Below are 19,013 nucleotides of genomic sequence, written 5' to 3'. Positions count from 1 at the left end.
CAGTCGTTCGGCCGAGGCATTGATAATATGTTACCGGGTGAAGGTGCCATATTTTCAATGCCTACAAACTGGCCCGGAAAAATTGTCTTTAATTCCAGCTGGTGTGATGCTTAGTACCGGGTTTCCATGGTTTCCATGTTTGCCGATAGTTTGATGTTGCATGGAAATGTAGCCTTGGCATTGTCTTTAGTTCCAGCTGGTGTGATCCGTACTCCCGATAGTTTGATGCTGCATGGAAGTTGTTTGATGTTGTATGGAAATGTAGCCTTGGCATTGTCTTTAATTCCAGCTGGTGTGATGCTTAATGCCGGGTTTCCATGTTTGCCGATAGTTTGATGTTGCATGGAAATGTAGCCTTGGTATTGTCTTTAGTTCCAGCTGGTGTGATCCGTACTCCCGATAGTTTGATGCTGCATGGAAGTTGTTTGATGTTGTATGGAAATGTAGCCTTGGCATTGTCTTTAGTTCCAGCTGGTGTGATCCGTACTCCCGATAGTTTGATGCTGCATGGAAGTTGTTTGATGTTGTATGGAAATGTAGCCTTGGCATTGTCTTTAATTCCAGCTGGTGTGATGCTTAATGCCGGGTTTCCATGTTTGCCGATAGTTTGATGTTGTATGGAAATGTAGCCTTGGTATTGTCTTTAGTTCCAGCTGGTGTGATCCGTACTCCCGATAGTTTGATGCTGCATGGAAGTTGTTTGATGTTGTATGGAAATGTAGCCTTGGCATTGTCTTTAGTTCCAGCTGGTGTGATCCGTACTCCCGATAGTTTGATGTTGCATGGAAGTTGTTTGATGTTGTATGGAAATGTAGCCTTGGCATTGTCTTTAATTCCAGCTGGTGTGATGCTTAGTACCGGGTTTCCATGTTTGCCGATAGTTTGATGTTGCATGGAAATGTAGCCTTGGTATTGTCTTTAGTTCCAGCTGGTGTGATCCGTACTCCCGATAGTTTGATGCTGCATGGAAGTTGTTTGATGTTGTATGGAAATGTAGCCTTGGCATTGTCTTTAATTCCAGCTGGTGTGATGCTTAGTACCGGGTTTCCATGTTTGCCGATAGTTTGATGTTGCATGGAAATGTAGCCTTGGTATTGTCTTTAGTTCCAGCTGGTGTGATCCGTACTCCCGATAGTTTGATGTTGTATGGAAGTTGTTTGATGCTGTATGGAAATGTAGCCTTGGTATTGTCTTTAATTCCAGCTGGAGAGAAAGCGAAGACACTGCCTTTGTGATTCTTAGCGTTACTACAGGTCACCCTCACACAAGACAAACACAATCACATCACATCACTACATTGTCTGGAATTGTGCCGTGACTGGTGTCATGTTTGCAGAAGCACTTGTCGGGGTGGGACACACAAGCTTGGCTCTGATGCTTTGATGGTAATGCCTAATCCGTGAGTTTCTGAGTGAGAAGCCAATCAAAGTGGCGGCAATTACGACTGAAAACACCAATCATTGACTCGTTGTTTTATCCCATAACTGAACGAGATGAGTGAGTCGTGTCAGGCTTAAGCTAACAACAGGTCTTAATCCATGAACGATTGATCCCGTGAGTTCAATGCAGAGCTCAGTACAAACACGTATCAATGACCCAGGCTATATATACTTAGCAGTCAGATACGAGCATCACGGCACTTGTGCTGATATTATTTGACACAACTCATTGTCAGAAATCGTTTTTGAAGACTAACTTCATTCAAGTCATGGCCTGCGCACTTTTTGAAGCTCCTGTTTCAAAGCCACTGCACTTTGCCATCCTGGGGCATAGTTTCGTGCGGTGACTTGTTCAAGTCTGTCCCCCTCCACATGGCATCCTCACTACCGTGCGTGGGATCGGAGGGGCGACCGTCGCTCGGATGAAAGCTGAGGTGGATGCCCTTGATGCAGCTTTTCAGGGCATTGTGTTCTTTCAAGTGGGAGAGAACGACGTGTCGGCCTCTACTGATCCTCGGGACCTGGTCGAAGACCTGCTGGATCTTCTGGACTACCTTCGGTGGAAACGGCCAGGCTCCAGGGCGGTGATAGGGAGTCTGTTTCCGAGGGTAAAACCAAGGAACATGACGGTCTCTGCCTACAAGCGGAAGGTGGAGGAGGCGAACCGGCGCTTGAAGAAGATGTTGCGACGCCGTCTGGATGCCACCCTTTGGGAACACAGCCAGCACATGAGGATGGGACCTGCGCTGCTAGCCAAGGACGGCGTACACCTGACACCAAAAGCTAATGGGCAGTTCTGGCTTTCAATTCGTAAGTGTATGTGTAGGTATGTTTAATCACTCACTCACTCACTCACTCACTCACTCACTCACTCACTCACTCACTCACTCACTCACTCACTCACTCACTCACTCACTCACTCACTCACTCACTCACTCACTCACTCACTCACTCACTCACTCGCGTGATATCAAATAAGCTGTTTTGCATCCCGCCGCACGCACAGGCTTTGGCTTTGGGTGGCTTTAAGGGTGGGAAAACATAACGGCAGCCACACGTGTCGCACATGACGCGAAAGTCAAGACACAGGGCTTCCGACCCATGTCGAAGACAAAACCCTGGGGTCGATGTACGAAACATGACAAGTACCTACAGCGTGAAAAAATTGCCATAAATCGGGATAAATCGGGCTTAAAAGCGCCCCGGCGTCGAACCCGGTAAAGATTTGTCACTTCTGATGTTACCACCAGATAGCCCTGGGGACCAGCTTCACGTCGATGTGAAACCTGTCAATAGGATGTGAATATTCAACGTTCGAGTGACGTTTAAAAGATGCTCTCCGAGTAAGGCTTTTGTCTTGGTAAAATTACAGGTCTATAACAGATGGGAAAATGGGCGTGGACGCCCAACCAGGCACCCCATGTCGACCCCGTGATAACCCCAGGTGCTTCATGCACGTGGCCGAATTTTCATGTATGATATGTGTGCAGTATGTCTCTTTCTCCCGGGATGGGACAATTAGTGAACGCAGGATGCATAGATCAAACCCTGGTGATATCAAATCTGAGCTGTTTTGGCCTCCGTTACGCGCACGGGGCTTAGCTTTGGGTGGCTTTAAGGGTGGGAAAACATGACTGCACCCGCATGTGTCGCACATGACGTGAAAGCCAAGACACAGGGCTTCCGATCCAGAGTCAAATCAAAACCCTGGGGTCGATGTACGAAACATGACAAGTACCCGCAGCGTGAAAAGCTGCCAAAAATCGAGTTACATCGGACTTTAAAGCGTCCCGACGTCGAACCTGTCGACGGCAGGTCATTTCTGATGACACTGCCAGATAGCCCTGGAAACCAGCTTTACGTCGATGTGCAACATAGGAATGGGCCGTGCATGGTCAGCGCCCAGGCGGCCGTTAAGTGACGGCACCCTACGTCTCTTGCTCCCTGATATAGGCCTCTCCACACTGTATCATGTTGGGCAGGCAGTGCCACGGGGCTGACGTGTGGGTGCTCATCATGTCAGGTCTCTGGCCGTGAGGGTTATTTCCTTGCCACCAGGACCTCATGTTGACTCCACAAGCAGGGACTATTTGTGACGTTCCAGAGGCAATGCCCCCGCGGTGCAGTACAGGGAAAATTCTATGTTACTGAAGCATGGCCGAAAATATGACATATAAAGACATATACGTTATGTTTACGCAAGTCCAGAGAATCTTATTCAACCACGTGGACGCAACTCGAATCCTAAGCCTCTCGCCCTCACCATCCACCCGAAAAACCTCTCCCACTGTCCAAACTCGTTTACATTCAGTACATGTTTTTGAAACATGAATTAGAGTCAAGACCCCTTGAAATCAAGCGTTATTAAATGTATGGATACGTCTGATGTATGATAGGGTTAAATTACTTTTAAATATCAGTCAATCACGGGTTGATACAACCCTTTAGTTAATTTGTAAAGTAGTCGACCTCACCTAGAAGAGATACAAAGGCAGCTGTTTTTATGTTTTTCTACATATCTGCCATCCTCTAGCAAATTGGTGTTGTTACGTTCCAACCTTGTCTGAATTCCATTTTGTTGGAATTTTTATCTTGCTATCCCCAAAATGCGCAAAATCTGCAATAAATGCAGATAATAAATATATCTATATTGTGAGGAAACAAAATCTGCAAGAAACGTTTTGTGTGTTTGAGATAGGTAAACGTACGTGCACTAGAATCAAACCTAGTGCATAAGAAAACAATTTGAAACTACACTCTCTTGTTCAAGTGGGATCATTTTCCACCTTTTTGCATATTTTCTGGAAATATTTTACCCCTCTGTGTTGTTATAACTGATATCATGTTATCCACGTTTCCCACATTTGTGAAACGTTGGATATGGTTTTGCTGATAATTCCTAGTAATTAAACTAGACATTACATAACATGGACATCGAGAATATAATTAGACTGACTCCATTTTGACCGACCCTCGTAGCAAGCGGTGGTCAAATCAGGGAGTAATACTCCTGTAATTGGGAGGTGTGAATCTGAAGGTAATGTTTTGGGGTTTTTTTTATTAAAAACCAATTATGCTATATAATTAAGGTACCTTGGCACACTAAAGACATTAGTTAAATAGTTCGCACGGACACAGTAAACAATCAATTCCCCCTCCTCCCCCCCCACCCCTCTTTCCCAGTGACTGATTCATATATTCTCCACGTGTGTCCAGCCCGTGCGCGTATAAATACCAGGGGAAACTAACTACACGGAAAATGGTATTTACTCTTGATCTGCAACTAGATGTCTCGGCTAACCGGTATCTGCTGAGATGGACCTGGGAGTCATAAACTATTGATGGGATGCATCGTCCCCAGCTGTAGACTAACGCTTAGTCAATGGATATGCAGTTTTGACACTTAGAAATATAACCATTTAAACTGGAAAGGAGACTAAGGGAGACCGGAAATTCAGAACCTAGGCTTACGTTATTTGGGGTTTTAGCATTGCAGGGAGGGCTGGTAAGTAGGGAAAATAATGTGGATTGGGGACTATGAGACAGACTACCCCAGTTGTCACAATGTCTCACATCTTTACGAGTGTCAAGCTATGGAACATGTACCTTGACCTTGTAGGTGGTGGTCACATGCCGAATGTGGTCATAGGTCACTGGTCATGCACACAATTGGACACGTTACCCGGTCATTTTAGCTCGGGTTTGCATGACAATCCTAGAAATACCAGCGCCGTGTCGTATTTCCGGTGTGAAGTCTTCACCTATGCTATGCACGGCTTCTGTTCGGTGGGCTCAGTGTGTCTGGCAATAACATGCTACAAGAGGACCCCTATCCCAGTGAAAACCGTCATGTGCCAAGGGATTGACGGAGAGCCTGATAAACCAGTGTCACATGCATGATAGACATTTTGCTCATGGCTGGTATATACTGGCGTTTGATGCTTAAACATTACACATCGAGAGGAAGAAGGGAGATTTCTGGCTATTTTTGTCGTTAAGAGCCTTCAACCGCCTTGCATGTTTGAACCTATGATTCTGTGCATGGTGGTATTAAACCTGTTCCTGTGTCATGCCCGCATATATTCCAGCAGGCCGATACCTGAAGTGTATATGGTGTACCTTTGCTGTTTGTGTACAAATGTGTTATTCTAAAAACACTACATCACTATACTGAATGACCCACAGTAGGCAGGAAACCTCGGTGTGCATTTTACATGGCGAAGCTTGTGCATAAAAGTGTCTATACCTGGCAATAATGCCTCTCTAAACTGCTTGAATGTCAGATGCCATACAACTAGACTGTCTCACAGTCTCTGAGCCACATTACATTCCATTCTTAGCAAGTTTAGATTTCCTCAGGTTTTCAAACTGTGATCTCCCTGGGACTCTTTACAACTGATACGGGTTAGTTTGTTACTATCAAAATTATATATATTCATTAGTCCATTATTAGTCTACCATGTAACTTGTACATGCCTGGTATCCAGTGAGCAACACTGGCCCGCTAGCCCGTGCTAGTAAACATCCAGTCAGTCCAGTAAATCTCCTCAGTCACTGGCCCGCCAGCCCGTGCTAGTAAACATCCAGTCAGTCCAGTAAATCTCCTCAGTCACTGGCCCGCTAGCCCGTGCTAGTAAACATCCAGTCAGTCCAGTAAATCTCCTCAGTCACTGGCCCGCTAGCCCGTGCTAGTAAACATCCAGTCAGTCCAGTAAATCTCCTCAGTCACTGGCCCGCTAGCCCGTGCTAGTAAACATCCAGTCAGTCCAGTAAATCTCCTCAGTCACTGGCCCGCCAGCCCGTGCTAGTAAACATCCAGTCAGTCCAGTAAATCTCCTCAATCACTGGCCCGCTAGCCCGTGCTAGTAAACATCCAGTCAGTCCAGTAAATCTCCTCAGTCACTGGCCCGCCAGCCCGTGCTAGTAAACATCCAGTCAGTCCAGTAAATCTCCTCAATCACTGGCCCGCTAGCCCGTGCTAGTAAACATCCAGTCAGTCCAGTAAATCTCCTCAATCACTGGCTCGACTGGCTAGTGAATATTCATGGGATAATTTTTCAACATGTCACTCTGACCTGTTAAGTTATGCCACACTTTTACGCAAGATTATGGCCCGATACGAATGTTCATCATATTAACACTTTAATGTTGAAAACCGTGTCGGCGTTCAAATTTCTGACTAGTGAAGTATTTTGTGGGCCGGTAACTTTCAGGCATAGCTGGCCCGACACCCTAGCAAAATTTGGAAACTATTTCGTGCAGGCTGGTATCGAATTCCAGTTACGTAAATCGATGTTCAACCACTGGATTGTCCAAACTCGATTATTTATGCGTGTTACATAATTACATACATAACTCACAAATCGCTATAACGCCCAGAGACAAAGACAACCTATGTGTAAGAGCCAACTCAACGAACCTGACCACCCGATCGGGTTAGTTAACTCTTACCACAAGCATTTTGTTCCAGGAGACAATTTTTTACCTGGAGCTTCACGGGACACAACATATTAAACAGTTTCTTTGAAAACATGTAAATCATGCCTAACGTCTTTCCTAACCAAACAATTAATCACTAAGTTATGTATGTCTGGCACCCAAAGTCTCTCATCTGATTACCACCGCCACAATACCTTACGGCATTCGATGTTGTTTGTGTAGCGATTACTACATTCCCCCTGCCCCACCCGGCACCGCTAGCTCCGGGCACCAGCGGGGCATAGCTCCATCAAATTTCAAGGAAACGCCATCGAAGTTGTCTCGCTTGACCTGATCTGTAACAGGCATTCATAATGCATTAGTGATTCCAGCTCCTGTAACGAGGGCTCTATAGATGTAGAGACACAGGTGCTGAGTACACCTGGGTGAGATGAAACTTCTAGGCCCTTCAGGGCACTCATTTGTAGGGCATTTACATTACTTAAAACCAGTAAAGTTGATTGACTTTCCGTCTGTGTGTGTTCGTGTTTTTAATTTATACCATTCCGGTATAGTTTCTGCTGACAAAAAAGTTTTTTTGAATCATTTTGCAAGAATGGTGAACACTTGATACATCGAAAGACTGGGTTAATCTACAACTGCCCCGTTATACACTGTGTGCACACTCAGTTCAGTTCAGTTTTTTATTGAACGAAAGGCCAGGGGCCGTGATGCAAAAGAGTTACTTCATCCCATTAACACTTCTTATCCACATTACAATACATACTAATTTTGGCAATGTCCTCGGTTGATTACCAAAGCATTATGGCCTTGTCAAGAACGTATTAAGGCAGTACGCACAGTCTTGAAGCGTAAGTACACATAATAAGAATTTGTTTCAAGCAGCGACTTGATTTGATGGCGATTTGATGGCTGTAGGGATCATATCTGGAACTTTCATCAATAGGTGAATGCCTTTCCGGTTACGCTTTCGATGACTCTCAAACGAAATATTTACATTGCCAAAAGCCGAATAAAGGTGTGAACAGTGTTACACAGATGCCTAATGACCAAATGCTCTTTTCAAGATTAACAAGTTGCACAAGCATGTTGTAGACATTTGCAGACTCTCAGCCTTGCTCTAAGGCTGTACTAAAGGCTAAGCCCATGGACGTATAATCATTCTATCCAATAAAGAGGCAAGTCTAGATAAGCGGACAGTACAGGAGTACAAGAACTACAAGACAGAACGCCAGTCTGTTAGAGGGATATTTATAATTTTTTTAGAAATTGTCATTTAGTCCTATTAATTATTCATTAACTATTAAATATGCAAGTCTAGCAGACGATGTTGACATATTTAACTTTTACAGTTATGTGTCAGTCAACAAGAGTGAGATCAATGTGCAATAGGTATCTCCATAAACCCTAGCACTTGGTGTTAACATACCAACTCCAGGAAACCTCCTACAGGCACGCAAATCAACTCTTTCTACAGGATAGTACGGTACGGTACGGTACGGTACGGTACGGTACGGTAAGGTACGGTACGGTACGGAAGCGTATTAGGGCCACAATGAAATATTTTTTTTAGTCTCGTTATCGCCTACGTAGGAGATACTATCTCCTACGTAGGACTTACTACTCAGTTTCTCCTGCGTAGGACTTAGTACTTCATATCTCCACGTAAGAGATAGTAACTCCCACGTAGGACTTATTATCACCTACGTAGGACTTACTATCTCCTACGTAGGACTTATCATCTCCTACGTAGGACTTAATAGCTCCTGCGTAGGACTTAGTATATTAGTATATTATATTAGTATATTAGATATTAAGTCCTACGTGAGAGGTACTATCTCTTACGTAGGACATATGAAGTACTAAGTCCTACGCAGGAGAAACTGAGTAGTAAGTCCAACGTTGGAGTTAGTGCCTCCTACGTAGGACTTAGTATCTCCTACGTAGGACTTACTATCTCCTACGTAGGACTTACTATCTCCTGTTGGAGATGCTCGATATATTTTAATATACATTAATCTGAAATGGTCAACTTAGTTCCCCCAGACACGGGAACCATTTGCTTTTTGACTGTTTCAGTCACTGTTTTAGAGTTTACAGCCATGTGTTTGTGTTACGTTTAGAGTCTACAGTTATGTGTTATATTTACCGCTGGAATCTACTATCATGTGTTTCATTTACTCTAAGAGTAAACTGTTTCCTTCACCATTAGACTCTTGTGTTCAACTATACTACCCGTCAAACGTTTAGGCTCACTAGTGTAAATATAGTCGCATGCTTAAATCAACTGTTCTGAACTAGATTTTGCAAAATATTCCATACTGTTTAAAGGTACTGTTCACACATAAAATGATGCATAAAAAAACGCGTAACGTTGACGAGAGTATTGTCATGCGTTCAACAAATGATTCAACTCGGTGAAAAATCGCAAATTCTTATCAAAGCTAAACACAAAACGCAGCAGTTCACATGCACGATATTTGCACATGCTTTTCAGCAATTTTATGAATCATCCTCGTGCAATTAATCTGCATAAGGTTTGCAGTTGTTTCCCCCACGTTGGTGAAGAAATTCATCTTCTTTGTAATCACGTATATATATATAACATATAGAGGGTGTTTTAAGTGAGTCTAGACTTTTGGTGGGTAGTATACTTGTTGCATATTACTTTCATGTGTTGGACCGACTGTTGTACTTTACTACCTCGCGTTCAGTTTGCCCTGTTGTTACGCGTTGCAGTTACATTTTTCTATTATGCGCTGGATATTTCAGAGGTCGTTGCACATTAGTCATAGTCTGCGTGCACAGACATGTCTATCGGTGGCAATCCACGCGTACTTATATCCTTATACTTATACAAGCAACTACAATGACAATCTTTTGCCTTGTTTTATTCCGTATTGCTTTACGCCGCATTCAACACTTTTCCACTCGAGTCAAGTCACCTTGTAAACAATTACGAATAAACAAACCGCAAACGAGCGTTATATCTGATCCAACCTAGCCTCATATGAAGACAAGAAAAACTTTCGGGGGACGTGTCATAACGAGAATTTCATATCGGAACATCCACACACCCCTCCCCCTCCTCTGTGTGTGTGCGTGCGTGAGTGCGCGTGTGTATACCCATAACTGCAATTAGATCAAGGTCCACGTCACCCAAACGTAAATAAACGTAACACACACACACACACACACACACACACACACACACACACACACACACACACACACCACAATAACACTGTGTAGTAACACTGCGTTAGTGTCATAAATATGCATTTCTACTATCTAGCGTCCTGCATATAATCCGAACCTTCAAAAGGATATATACTCTTCAAAATAAGTAGGGGAACCTGAACTTTCAATTTGAACAGGAACTGTAAACGTTAACAAACGTTTCAAGGACCGACATCTTTTGATAGCACCACCATTTCCCTCTATTACCACCCTAAACACAACTCATGATATGCACGTGCACAACGCAGTAGCTCCATACACGTGCATGGGGTCCCATTCTTGATTTTGACGTTTTTTCAAGAAGGTCGAGAAATCAATTAGAACATTAAATTTGACACTCATCTTGCATCACACATTTGCAAGTGTTTGTTTTATAGTGGGTTTTTTTTTTGTTTTTTGTTTGTTTTTTTTTTTTGGGGGGGGGGGGTTAAATGAAAATCGTATGCATGCAAATTACATGCCATACACCAATCATCTTTCAAAATACATTCCAAATAACTATGGTTGTTAGGAAGTGCAAATGGTGATGCACTCTCAAAACATTCAATAATATCATATCAACATTGATTGACTTCGATGAATCTCCTAAATATGTTTAATCGTAAATTAAAAAAATGAAGATCCCCTACTTTTTTGGAAGAGTATATTAAGAACTACGTAGGAGATAATGTCCTACGTAGGAGATAGTGGCACCAAAAATATTTTTCGCCATGGCCCTAATACACTTCTGTAATTACCGACTTATTCCGCATAAGGGAAAACAATGTACCACGGTGGTTATATGCCTTTACAACATTCACATCTTTACCGTTGAATAAACACCCTTTTCTCCACAGCGGCCATCTGTGGAATATAAACAGGTTTGGTCATCAAGATTCGGGATTAGCTGCCATACATCCGAATAAGCTAAAGATATATCTAGCTGGTTTGAAAAAATCCACAGTGGAGGCATTCGACATCAGAATCACATCAACTGGAAAAGGTAACATGAAAGTTCCATAAGATCAGAAAATGAATGTCATGTTAACCATATTTCATAATATCAACATCTCCGTAAACTCTAAGCCACAGATTCCTAGTTTCATCTGCAACGGCACGAATGAAGTTAAGACTCACAACTCCCGAATGTACTAATCTCAGCTGCCGTCGTTGATGCAACGCCATGACATTACACGTCAGACAAGGACGCAGTAACGTGGGGCACTGGTGTCGGATGCCATCTCAATGTAATGTTACTTTAACCAGTTCAACTGACAGGGAAATTCGTGTATATTATATGGATATGCTTGTGGATGCGTGACAAATCGGGATCTGCTTCACTGCGGCTGTATGTTACACTAAGAAGACACATCGCGACGCAGCAGTATTCCCGTATAGCGGTCATAAAACCAGTCAGACAGTGGACAAGTTGTGACCATCTACTAGCGGGTGTGTGGTGGAAAGTATAAAAGTCGGTAGTATCTCTGTGACTGTTTGGTGTGCTGTAAACGTAACTGGATTAGATTGTCGTTGTCTAACACTGAACTGTGACTCATGTTCACTATATGTGTTGTTATACAGGAACCCCCAAGCACGAGCACAGCGTCATCCGGGTAGCAGGGTGGGTAACATGTGAAACAGTTTCCACTAGTTTTGTCATGTACACATACTGTTCTCGATAAACACAGAACCATACTTCGTTTCACATAAAATATCGACAGGGGAATCGATCACATAGATTAAACATGTTACAGCACAATGAATTAATTTTATGTGTGACTCCAACAGTCAAGGCCGTACGAGCAATGCCATGTACCCTGTGAAAAAGAAACTACACGGTACAAGATATGCCAGACTCCAACAAAATCATACAATATCTTATCAGACCACCCTTTGCGCCTACACATTCTTGATAACACGGTCGCTGCAACTCCATCGCACTCTCCATAATTCGGGATTTTCCGCCAGCAGTTTTTGACAATGTTGCAATCGCTGGACTTTTGTTGACAGAAATGGTCCATGCTCAACCAATGGCTTTTCATCAGAAACAGAATCTGTTTTAAAGCCATCTAGTTAAGGTAGGGTACTTAGATTGTCCTGGACAAGAAAATCAGTGTCACATGTGGTCGAGCGTTTTCATTCCGGAATGTCGTGTGAGGTCGCTAGTCCATGAATGGAAGCTAGAATTTCTTTATGGTAAAGAACAGTTGCCTCTTAGAAACGTCAAAGGAGATGGTCAGATAGAACACAACTATCCGTATCGCCGAGACTTCGGGATGTGATTTACCATGTGACTGAGCTTCCACACATATTTACCTATTGTTCACGTGTTTTAGTTCACAAACAAAAATATGCTAATGATTATCTGATGCACGTTGAAATGTTGTGGGGTTTGGGGGCTTTTTTGTTTTTAGTTGGATTTTTGTTGTTGTCGTTGTTGTTGTTGTTGTTCTCAAAATAGCACATGTTCAGAAAACATAAAACACTACGCATCAAACCTACCAGCTATGCTAGTATGGAGATTGTGCTAGGGTTGACTTCTTTTGTTAGAAATTTATCACCAAATGCATGGGTGAGTTCTACCCAATGGGAAAGGTGTTTTTCTAGTGTACTGGCATTGTTGTAGCGTCGTATGACACATTGGTGCTTGTAGGAGGAGTGTTGGTGTCTCTTCCTGTCACCAGGTGTCGTCAGGGTAGATAGCAGTACATACGCATAATACAGTCATAGGCAGTTTATGGCCGTACTCAATCCTTTAAACCTATTTGAATGACAGGTGTCTGTCAATAACAAAATAGAGTGTGTGGTTGGATAGTGATACGCTAACAGTTCACAAGTTTCAGAATGTTTTAACAATCTAGACTGTTGGATGGCCTAACAGTTGACACGCTCGCTCTTCACGACGAAGACCGGGTTCGATTCCTGGAGTGGTAGAATGTGTAAGCTGATTTCTAAAGTCCGCGTGTCGTATATTCGAAGGTTTGTTCGAACCCAATCACCCTTACCACATTGCTGATGACAGAGCTCTTGGAATAGTCTCCCGAGCTGGCACTCCGGTAACGCCGATATTACAGAACGTTCACTCACTCACTTTAAGGAAATAATTTGTCAAGCTCTATGGCGCACCTGTTTTCGTGTGGTATGTACTTGTGGTAATGTCATCCCGATGTTATGTAAAGCGATCTCTACACAAGCTTCACGGTATGTTCTAGATCACGATGACTCCTGTGAACTCCAGTCGGTGTTCAGTGCTGAGCGTCCTCCTGCTGCTACTGCTGTCAACATGTCTCGTCAGCCCCTATCCCAGCGGGGCTCCAGAGTTAGTGTGTGACTCCATGGTACCTAGTCATTACGGCACCTCACCTAGTGACGACCCCGCCCCGTTCCACGTCCAGCTGTCCCAGTACACCTACACGCCAAATGAGATCATTACAGGTACACTGACAGGTCTTGCCGGGCAGGTCTTGACACATACAATTATTTCTTGTTACAACTATTAAAGCTATTACGACAACGGTTTAGCCCTATAACACTTGCCTTTATTTAGTTTGCACATTTAAGTCGTGGACAGTCACACGTGACAAAATCCTACCCACAATAATGTATATCATACATAAAAGTATCGCCACTGAACAACCATTTCAGTGGTCGACAAGTCGCACTCATGAAATGCAGAACGTTTTTATCAATAATAAGTCCCCTTTATATAGTCGATTTAACTATAACCCAGTGATACATAAAATACTGTCCCTGTGTTGTTTGAAGCATTTCAAAGTTATGACATTAATTTGTTGATATGGTGATATTCATGATATTGTCATATTTGATCTCCACTGTCAAATCCGCTTTGGTATTGGTGATGAAATGACTATGTTTTGCAGTGACTTTGAAATCAAACACAACGCGACCATTCATCGGCTTTTTGTCTGAGATGAGGACATATGGCACAAATTCAGTCCAGCCGACCCTGGTGGGATCCTTCGACAGTCAGCAGAATGTAGCCCGGGCACTGTGTAGCGGGGTAGGTGTCTCTGTCTTTACTTCGTCCCGTCTGTTGCTCCCGAGAACGTCCTGAGTTAAGCCACTGCATGGTTGGGTTTTTTCAATACTTTAGCCAGTTAATACAATGGTGGAGATGGTTACACGACGAAGCATGTAACTGACTTTTCGGTAACTCGTGACTATGTTCATTGTATTCCAGAACGGCGGGCTGACACACCAGACCAGTACCCCCAAGTACACGTTGATGACCACTTGGAGGGCGCCAGCAGCGCAGCAAGGAGATCTACAAGTCAGGTGATGAGTCCAGAATCTTTGTCTCACATGGTGCTCAATCAGAATCAGTAAATGTCCGCTTGATATAAATGTCACCGGTTGACCGAGACAGTATATTCCACAGATGCGGCCATGTTGCAGCAAGAGTGCACGGACGTGACCGGGTTGTCTATAGGCACGACTCCACGCCATGTCTCTGCTCTGTCCATCACGCAATAGCGTCAACGAGTATTCACTCAAAGTCAATATCTACAAGGGTCCTTGAGCACCGCAGTGTGTCAGCGTGTCTGTCTTTGAGTGTGTGTATCTGAGAGTGCGCCAGGGCACACTGCATGAATCTGGGACGTTTAGAGATCACGTCACGTCTGCTTCTAGTGTTCATCAACTCATCCACTTCCTTATTTTGCGCATGTCTGTTGCAGAGTGACGTTCTTGGAGACGTTCAACTCATACTGGACAGGGGTCACTTCAGCAGTGTTGAGGCCTGCTATTGAGACTACAACTACACCGACAACAACAACGACAACAACGACTACCACCACCACAACGACACCGACTACTACAACAGCAACTACGACTACTACAACACCTACGACTACTACTACAACAACAACAACTACTACTACTACTACTACTACTACTACTACAATCCCGACTTCTACTACAACTCCGACCACTACCACTGTTGCTACTACCACTACTACACCGACTACTACTACTACTACTACCACTACTACTACTGAAGCTCCGACTACGACTGTGACAACCACAAACGTTATTACAACTACTACTACATCCACTACGACGACATCATCACCAACAACATCTGTAACTACACCATCAGTCACAGAGCCAGTGACAACAACAACTTCACCTCCAACAACTACTCCATCTTCTACTGTCGTCTCACAGCAAAACACAGTAAGTTAAGAAAGCAATTGCGTTCATCAAGATAGACAGTCACGTTGCTTCCATCACCCTCCTGGAGATATCATATTGTGATGTGTAGGTCCTTTTGCGTGTGACACATGCAATATATAACATGTGTTGTTTAACCTGAACCTACCGGTAGCATATGGCATACAAACATCCGCTATGGATTGTACCAATCAACAGTATGCTGTCAGCTGCACAAACCTGCATTAGTCTGTACACACGTGCAATAGTCTGTACACACCTGCAATAATCTGAACACGCGTGCATTATTGTCTGTACACACCTGCATTATGGTCTGGACATATCTGTGTCCAGCGTTCGAAATAATCGCCAGCCCAGAAGCCCCGCGCCGGTTGATAACATATTGGGCCAGTTTCAAATATTTGGAGTCGATGCTTCAGTAAATTATCTGCCAATTTTTCTTGGTTGCCTTTTCAACTCGAATCTTTCCTTTAATTGTTTTCGATATTTCCGTTCAGGAATCATCCATCATGTTACAATAAATCATAGTTTCGCCGGCATTTTAGCGCTTTGTGCATAGAAATGTCAACACCCGTCTTTAGGGAACGGAAACTTCTCTCTGCGCCACAGGTTTTGCTGATTGAGTTTTTTAAATATTGTGAAACTGTGTACAGTGTAGTCTGATTTGTTTTTATTGGTTTGACTCAGTCAGCACCTGTAGATTTTAACGCCCGCGGGCGACAGCAGGCTCTGACGGCCACTAGCTAATCAAGGAAGTGCAAACACTGTCTGTGTCATCTCATGCATATGTCTGTACTATGGCGATCACAGGTATACTAAATCCGTGAATAAGGGCGTAGAGCAGCGTGTACATCCATTTGTGAGCGTGGAATACGCTCAACAGATGACACTGGTGGAACTCGCCCAGTGGCTTCAGTATCTGATGATGTCGCCATATAACGCGTTGCTACTTCCGTTTGTTGCAGAACCCAGCAGCTCAAACATCCGACAGCACTGTTGTGAAGACTATGGGCCAAGAGACAACTACTCCTGGGGCACAAGTCACTGTTGATGGCGGAAACGTTGGCACCAGCCTTCACCCATCAACCCTGTGTATTAGCGCACTCGTCTACGTAACAGCAACACTGACTAGATAGTCTGGAATATGTAAAGAGACTACAAGATTCTAATGCGGGGTTGTGCTTAGAGAAATATAGTCAGTACATTTATATCACACTATCACTTCATTCTATACACAGCCAAGGTTGTAAAGGTTATATGTTACGTGTTACGTGAAGAATACACACCCCTCGATGTTAAAGATTCCGGTGCTAAACACGCTAGCCAAAATGTAGGCTTACAGGGAAAAACATTATCTTACAACACACAGTTTGACAGGAAGAATACATTTGACCCTTGAATTATCACTGTGTTCATTGAAAGCCGCCCGACCACGATAACCGTAGATGTGATCGATGTAGGTCGTGCTGAACAAAGATAACTAACACAGATCATAGAAACTGTTCCAATACATCAGGAGATGGACCCGCTTTATCCATCACCTGCTGATGCGGGGTACTGGACATAAGGGCGATGTGCGGAGGCGCGAGTGTGCATCTGTTTCCCCTCCCTGGGACAGTGAATGAACGAATAATTGATCGAATAAAAGCATGTATGTAAAGAGGTGTAGTAATCTTGTAGTGATAGTACAGAAGTATTTGTCCTATGTATTTCTTTATGTACTTTATGTATTTGCATATGACGTCCAGTGTCCAGGCTCTGTAAATACGTGTCAGCGTTGCTGCTGTACTTTTCGACAAAATAAGACTATCCACGGGGAATGTAATTTGGAGGAATAAAATGTAAATAGACAACATACTGTTTGTGCTGTTATAGTCTTACTAACTTTCATGCTTTCATTTGCACTTGCAATCCACGAATCACACTGGTTGTTCAGCGTCCTGGACTTGTTTCTGTACAGACGGAAACACGGAAAAGTGAGTTATCCAAAGCGTATCCTGAAATTTAATATCACACGTATTCTGACGACCTGTCCTCGACTTCATTTGGAAGTTTGTTGGTGTGTGGTAAACATTAACTCTGAGATAGGTCTTACCTCAACAATTACATCCAGGATAGGTCTTACCTCAACAATTACATCTGAGATAGGTCTTACCTCAACAGTTACATCTGAGATAGGTCTTACCTCAACAGTTACATCTGAGATAGGTCTCACCTCAACAGTTACATCTGAGATAGGTCTTACCTCAACAGTTACATCTGAGATAGGTCTTACCTCAACAGTTACATCTGAGATAGGTCTTACCTCAACAGTTACATCTGAGATAGGTCTTACCTCAACAGTTACATCTGAGATAGGTCTTACCTCAACAGTTACATCTGAGATAGGTCTTACCTCAACAATTACATCTGAGATAGGTCTTACCTCAACAGTTACATCTGAGATAGGTCTTACCTCAACAATTACATCTGAGATAGGTCTTACCTCAACAGTTACATCTGAGATAGGTCTTACCTCAACAGTTACATCTGAGATAGGTCTTACCTCAACAGTTACATCCAGGATAGGTCTTACCTCAACAATTACATCTGAGATAGGTCTTACCTCAACAGTTACATCTGAGATAGGTCTTACCTCAACAGTTACATCTGAGATAGGTCTTACCTCAACAGTTACATCTGAGATAGGTCTTACCTCAACAGTTACATCTGAGATAGGTCTTACCTCAACAGTTACATCCAGGATAGGTCTTACCTCAACAATTACATCTGAGATAGGTCTTACCTCAACAGTTACATCTGAGATAGGTCTTACCTCAACAATTACATCTGAGATAGGTCTTACCTCAACAATTACATCTGATATAGGTCTTACCTCAACAATTACATCTGAGATAGGTCTTACCTCAACAGTTACATCTGAGATAGGTCTTACCTCAGCAAATACATCTGAGATAGGTCTTACCTCAACAGTTACATCTGAGATAGGTCTTACCTCAACAATTACATCTGAGATAGGTCTTACCTCAACAATTACATCTGAGATAGGTCTTACCTCAACAGTTACATCCAGGATAGGTCTTACCTCAACAGTTACATCTGAGATAGGTCTTACCTCAACAGTTACATCTGAGATAGGTCTTACCTCAACAATTACATCTGAGATAGGTCTTACCTCAACAGTTACATCTGAGATAGGTCTTACCTCAACAATTACATCAATTACATCTGAGATAGGTCTTACCTCAACAATTACATCTGAGATAGGTCTTACCTCAACAATTACATCCAGGATAGGTCTTACCTCAACAGTGACATCTGAGATAGGTCTTACCTCAACAATTACATCTGAGATAGGTCTTACCTCAACAATTACATCTGAGATAGGTCTTACCTCAACAATTACATCTGAGATAGGTCTTACCTCAACAGTTACATCCAGGATAGGTCCTACCTCAACAATTACATCTGAGATAGGTCTTACCTCAACAGTTACATCTGAGATAGGTCTTACCTCAACAATTACATCTGAGATAGGTCTTACCTCAACAGTTACATCTGAGATAGGTCTTACCTCAACAGTTACATCTGAGATAGGTCTTACCTCAACAGTTACATCTGAGATAGGTCTTACCTCAACAGTTACATCTGAGATAGGTCTTACCTCAACAGTTACATCTGAGATAGGTCTTACCTCAACAGTTACATCTGAGATAGGTCTTA

General features: G+C 43.1%; 1 protein-coding gene across 1 annotated transcript; it reads left to right on the top strand.

Moving 5' to 3' along the window:
* The first annotated feature begins 11,682 nt into the window (after positions 1–11,682).
* On the top strand, positions 11,683–17,145 carry LOC137290765 (integumentary mucin A.1-like). Its single transcript, XM_067821881.1, has 6 exons — positions 11,683–11,718; positions 13,310–13,532; positions 13,979–14,118; positions 14,299–14,393; positions 14,795–15,293; positions 16,256–17,145. The coding sequence occupies exons 2-6, from the start codon at positions 13,316–13,318 to the stop codon at positions 16,424–16,426; spliced, it is 1,122 nt and encodes a 373-aa protein (XP_067677982.1). The 5' UTR covers positions 11,683–11,718; positions 13,310–13,315; the 3' UTR covers positions 16,427–17,145.
* Positions 17,146–19,013: the final 1,868 nt, after the last annotated feature.

Source organism: Haliotis asinina, chromosome 7, assembly GCF_037392515.1.
Source record: "Haliotis asinina isolate JCU_RB_2024 chromosome 7, JCU_Hal_asi_v2, whole genome shotgun sequence".
Taxonomy (NCBI): domain Eukaryota; kingdom Metazoa; phylum Mollusca; class Gastropoda; order Lepetellida; family Haliotidae; genus Haliotis; species Haliotis asinina.
This window is presented reverse-complemented; position numbering and strand designations above follow the sequence as displayed.